Source organism: Antedon bifida, chromosome 6, assembly GCF_963402885.1.
Source record: "Antedon bifida chromosome 6, ecAntBifi1.1, whole genome shotgun sequence".
Taxonomy (NCBI): domain Eukaryota; kingdom Metazoa; phylum Echinodermata; class Crinoidea; order Comatulida; family Antedonidae; genus Antedon; species Antedon bifida.
In genome coordinates this window covers 19,004,211-19,010,138 of record NC_136231.1, presented here as the reverse complement: position 1 = coordinate 19,010,138, position 5,928 = coordinate 19,004,211, and the positions used below count along the sequence as shown (strand labels likewise).

The window sequence follows — 5,928 nt, the reverse complement described above, 5'->3', positions numbered from 1 at the left end:
CGCATCCATTGTTGCATAGTCTGTATGTATGTCATTTCGTAATGGAAAATAAATTGAACAATAAATCAAGAAGTGGAAGTAGGTATCGGCCAGTGAAAAAGCAATATAAAGCATACTTATACTCTACGACATTTGCGTCTAATGTCAATATGTCATTTTTGTTTTCATTTTTATCATAATGGCAGGAATAGCCATACATATTGCAAGCAGAGTCTCTTCTAGTAGGCTCCATAACCTTTTTTTTGCTTTTCCTTTTTACGTTAGTATTTTTTACACACCATGTAGGCCTATGACAAATTAAATCAAAGGCATGAATGAACATGTAAACAAACAACTTTATTTCTCTTATAATTCTAACTTGAATAACAACAAGAGAGCACATCCGGGGACTTCATTAACTATGGTGTTTCTAGAACTATGTAAAACAAAATTTAACAATACATGTACATTGCATAAGAAGTATTTAAAAAGGCAATAATTACACAAAATATATTAAAACCAGCATTAGATACAGGATTTTCTTATATTATATCAGGTCTTTGTTTACAGTGTGTTGATTATAAATACATTTTTCTTTACAAATATTATTACCATTACTGAATCTAATCTTTTGGTTTATATATATTGACTGGATCTTTTCTTATTTCAGATAAATAAAATAATACAAAACATAAGAATTTAAATTCAAAATAAATAATGATGGCACACATTACCAAAACAAAACGCCACAGCAATTTTCAATAAATGGTGTCTTATCTAGAATTATGTTAAACTGTATTTTACATTCACATGTTTCGGTATTTTTAATAACACTGTAAGATTTACTTAAGTATTTGCATTTAAAATGGTTGTTAAATAGTGACTGAGTATTTCACATATTGTAGCTACAACTTAACAACAGAAATTGATACTGTGATGTTTTCCCAAGATTTAATTAAAAAAAATTATTATCAAGGTACAAAAAATGCAGAATTTCATTAAAAAGATCCTATATTAGCAAGTTCAATCATCTGTATTCAAATGACAAAAAAGGATAACATTAGCGTTAGTCAGCTGAGCATTGTTGAAGATTTTACACTATATAATTTTATATTTTATGCATACATCAATAGCTTTGCAATGTTTTATGGATAATAATTAAAATAAGTTCAGCCTTTTGAGATCTATCAAAGAATGATTATACTGTAACAAAGCTGTAAACAAAACGCTGTTTTCTGTGAGGCTCAGTCACAAATATAGTTTGGTGACAATAATAATGGTTAATGACATCATATGCTATTAATAGTTCTTAATGTACATACAACCATACAGCATTTAAGAAATAAGAATAAACTGTCTTCTAATGATTACAACATTGTTGATGCCAAATAACTGATCTAAAAACAGCATTAATATACCATCAACAAATACTGTACATAGTTTCAACAGTTGGAACAATTTTATCCTTAACCAAGATAGCACTGGGCAGTTACTGTATTCTAAGCTTTTAAAAAATTACAATCGATCACTATTATATATACATTTCATTTCAGATAAGATCTATTTTTCTTCACACCAACTATTTTCTTTTCGTACCTGTAAAATAGTAATAGAGAAATAAAACATATTAAACATTGAAAAAGAATCTAATGATAAACATTTAACAACATAACCTTTAAATTTTGTATGGTTTTATCAGTCATCAAAGGTCAGAAGTTTGACCTTGAGCCTTTTGTTAATTTACAAGTCATTTGTCAATACAGTAACAATGAGAATTGTGAGATCTAGTAGTAATTCAAGATACTTTATGTATAGGTAAAGACATTTTAAAACCCTGTTATATGGACAAAAGCTACAATTTAAAATTCTCTTTAAACGTGCATGAATTATTCATGAACCAAGAAATTGGTTCATGAATCAATTTACAATAAAACCATTTTATAAAAGTAAGCAAGCCTTATTTGTCCATCCATAAAAATAACAGAAATGTGTTTTGAAAAACTGGAATAAATAGCATAAAATTGATATATGGAAAAGGCTGCTTGTATCCACCAACTGTTTTGACCAATTGGATAGCCTAGAGTGTTAGGCAGTATGATGTTGTGTGCTAGGCCCATGGGTCAAGTCTTGCTAGACACATTTGTTAAATTGTTTGTGTGTGGAGGAGATGTTGATAGGGTTTTAGTATGTTCAGGTGTTTGATAATAGGAATTTTTTTGGATTTGTTTTTTTAAATGAGGCAAATACAAGGTTGTATAAGCCAGCATTGAATAGGAATTTTCTAGTAGCTTAAGAATTTTTTTTTTAAATGAGGCAAATACAAGTTTAATTGCTGGTATAAATAATAGTTTTAAGTTAAAACATTGTAGCAAATGTACTTACTTGCTCTTCCTCTCCAGGGGTAAAGTCATTCTTGATGTTGAACGTTTTCCTGATTTCCTCAGGTGTTTTGCCTTTGATCATGTTGGCGACTGTTTTACATGTAGCGTCTAGCAAGCCTTTGATATCAAGGTAGTTGGCAGCCTAAAAATAAATATTAGAAAAATAAAGAAGAAGAAACACAAGAATCGAAACATTTATGCAGTTCAAGTTTCACACAATATAATACAATATGAACAGAAACATAAATTAATAAATACAATTGTGTGAGGAGGACACATTAAGCCAAGGCTTTAAGTTTGGTCCTCCAGATAAGTAATATATTTAATTATCTAATTTAAGTGAGAGAACAAAAAAAAAAAAAAAAGTTCTTCCTTTCGTCAAATTGACAAATAAAACTAAACAAAAAGGCACAAAAAAGAAACAAAAAAACAGTCTTAAGGCAATTGTGAATTACTAATGTTCTAAATAGTTTGTATTAAGATAAATTTACTCAAAGCATCTAAAATAATTAACATCATTTGATAGTAATGTTTTTAAACTCTGGTTCTGGGACTACTGTAGCTGTAGGAGTGGGGAGTGTTGTAAATGGAACACACTTTTTATAAAATTACCAAATTATTTAAGGTAGTTTGTTAATGTTCAATTGGTTTGTTTTCTAAATTCAAAATTAACTGAAATTCCTTGATAAGCTTAGAGAAACAGTTCTTTCAAACTAAATATATGTGGTGTACTACAAAGTTTATACTGTATAAAGCCAAATAATATTATGTCAGATGCCAATTACTTTAATACACTATTTGGCCTAGATAAGGTAAAAAACAAAATCAGGCAATTTACCAAGATCAATTCAAACAGTGTGCCTTGGTCAACTTTAAGAAATTCTATATCATGGCCACATAAATCATCAGTTCTCTTCTCTTTGTTCTCCTCATCTTCAGGTGGTGGAGGGTCATCCTTGTGAAATGTGCACCATTGTATGACTTTCTTCAAGATGGCCGAGTTGACATTTGGTAGCGGTATGGCATCTTCCTCTTCTTCGTCCATACCCAAATCTAAAATTAAAGGTGTCTGTTTATTTGTCTTTTCATAAAAAATTCATGATATCAATAGCATTTTGAGGATTTAGAAGGCTATTCCTTGTACCATACAAATGATTTTGTTTTTTTGTTTATTCTTTTATTCTTTATTTGTTCTTCCTGTATAGTATAAAAATACATGGCGCTAATTAATACCGTATTAGTACAGATAGGGCTGTTGGAGACACACCAAACCCCTCCCCCTGATTTAAATTTTACAAAGGCTATTATTTTTACGAATCTATTTATGTATGAAAATAAAATTACCTTCCAACATGGTCTTGATTGTAACCGATTGCTTTGCAATTTCTACATCAACTTCAAACACTTCTCCATCTGAGCTTTGTAGTCTAATGATTGGCATATTTGCAATACTTTACTGTAAAGGTAAAAGAGGTGTGTAAACTAGTTTAAAAACTTGTTTGTGCCCTAAATAAGTACATAAAAAAAAATAAATACGGTGTTATCAAAAGATACTGTATGATTCTATGAATGAACAAAAACCATAAGCAGAAATCATTTTGTTAAAGAATAGCTCTAAATTCTGTACCACGCCGAGGATGTAAGAGTCGCTATCCAATCAAATTTGAACAATGCAAAAAAACAGTGAGTGGGTAAAAAAATGTCAAATAATTTGCCCCAAAATTTTATTTTTAAAATAAAAAATTCCAATCTTGTTTGTTAAAATGTTAATCTGTTGTTCGATTGAATTTTCATTATGGACGAATCTTAAAGCTTAAATTAGTCGAATAGGTCTAGGCCTTAAGAATCGAACACAAAATAGGGCTGTCCTTGTTGTAAGGCGGCGGCTCGCCTTCGCTCCGGTACGTATTCCCACTTTATTTACAGTGCGCGCCTAGCTTTTTCAGGCTTTAGCTAGGCCTGGCGTTTCCTACAAAATGACTTGATATTTGTTTATTATTTCAAACAATTTTAATTTATTATAATAACTTAAACCAAATAATTCAACATACTGTAATACCTACCTTTAATTACTTATTAAATAAGGTTAATATTTAGAAAATAGCCGTATAAAAACCTCAGATAACCTCAATTAGAATTTTCCAACAAAACGATGTTGACGAGACGATAAATCACATACAACTTTCATGTAATAATTTATTAGAATTACGTATAAAATTAATTAAAAGCAATTTAAGTAAATAATATAAACTAATTTAAATACATTATATTTTTATATTTTAAATAATGTCAGCATTATTATTGTTTTAATATACTTTGTTATTTGCTGCTTAATTATTAAATTAGGTTATTATAGCAGACTACACCCTACATTACAGCAACAGTCTCAGAGCCTTGGCAAAATAAATAAATAAAATAAACATTCATCCACTTTTCCTATACATAAGCCTACATACCTACATTCAATATTTTAAAGATCGTAGAATAACTGTTATTCCATCCCAAATTTAATTTTATAGGGACTATCAAGTTGACAAAATGAAGAATGTATTTTTTAGATAGTTCTGCCGCCCTCTATATATAACCGAAGTATTAAAGATGTATTGTCCCCAAAATCATAAAAATAAAGATGAATAAAATCAGACTTCGAATAGATTATTTTTGTAGTTTTAATAAAGTTAATCACTTCCGTAGAAAAAATTAATGTTTTTACTTATAAAATGACAAAATAAATGGTTAAATTCAACCAAAAACCCATCGGCTGGCAGCCAATTTTTGAACATCATCTTGTTTATATATCGATGTCTGTGATAGTGATCCCTCGAATCGGCAAGTATTTAATGAAAAGAAATAAATAAACATTTAAAATATTATATATTAATGTTAGATATAGTTTTATACAAATATTTAAAAGTACAAAATATGTTGATTGTTTTTACCTAAAATGTTGAAAAATGCCGCTCTGAACATCATCCTGTCTTCATATCGATGGCTGTGATAGTGGTCCCTCGAATCGGCAAACAATAAAAGAAATGGATAAACATTTAAAATATTATATATATTAATGTATGTTAGATATAGTTTCATACAAATATTTAAAAGTACAAAATATGTTGATTGTTTTTACCTAAAATGTTGAAAAATGCCGCTCTAAACATCATCTTGTCTTCATATAGATAGCTGTGATAGTGGTCCCTCGAATCGTTAAGAATTTAATGAAAAGAGAAAATTTTATAAGAAATTATTAAGTCTGTAACATTTCGGTAAATATAATTGTACAAAAGAACGCTGATTGTTTTTACCTAAAATGTTGAAAACATCATATTGACTTCTTGTCGGACAGGCTTACATATAAAAAGAATTACAAGTTAGGTTAAACAATATGATTTGTCTTAGTTTTAGTATACTCTGAAAAATACGAATAGTTTATTGTCATTACTATCAACATTCAATATACATTAGTACACAATTTACCTATAATGCGTAAAACGGTTGAGAAGAATATTGTTATTTAGCAGATTATATCATTCGTAAACTCTTAGAGAAATGAAGGCATAAACGAAGTGCA

At 29.0% G+C, this 5,928-nt stretch overlaps 2 protein-coding genes across 2 annotated transcripts in view; both read right to left on the bottom strand.

The window, feature by feature from the left end:
• Positions 1-5,928, bottom strand: part of LOC144844452 (carboxypeptidase E-like) — a 231,843-nt gene that overhangs the window by 150,075 nt on the left and 75,840 nt on the right. The window lies entirely within an intron of this gene.
• LOC144844160 (S-phase kinase-associated protein 1) lies at positions 316-4,526 on the bottom strand. Its single transcript, XM_078700910.1, has 5 exons — positions 4,424-4,526; positions 3,705-3,816; positions 3,199-3,413; positions 2,362-2,502; positions 316-1,575 (listed from the first exon to the last, which is right to left on the bottom strand). The coding sequence occupies exons 2-5, from the start codon at positions 3,799-3,801 to the stop codon at positions 1,540-1,542; spliced, it is 489 nt and encodes a 162-aa protein (XP_078557036.1). The 5' UTR covers positions 3,802-3,816; positions 4,424-4,526; the 3' UTR covers positions 316-1,539.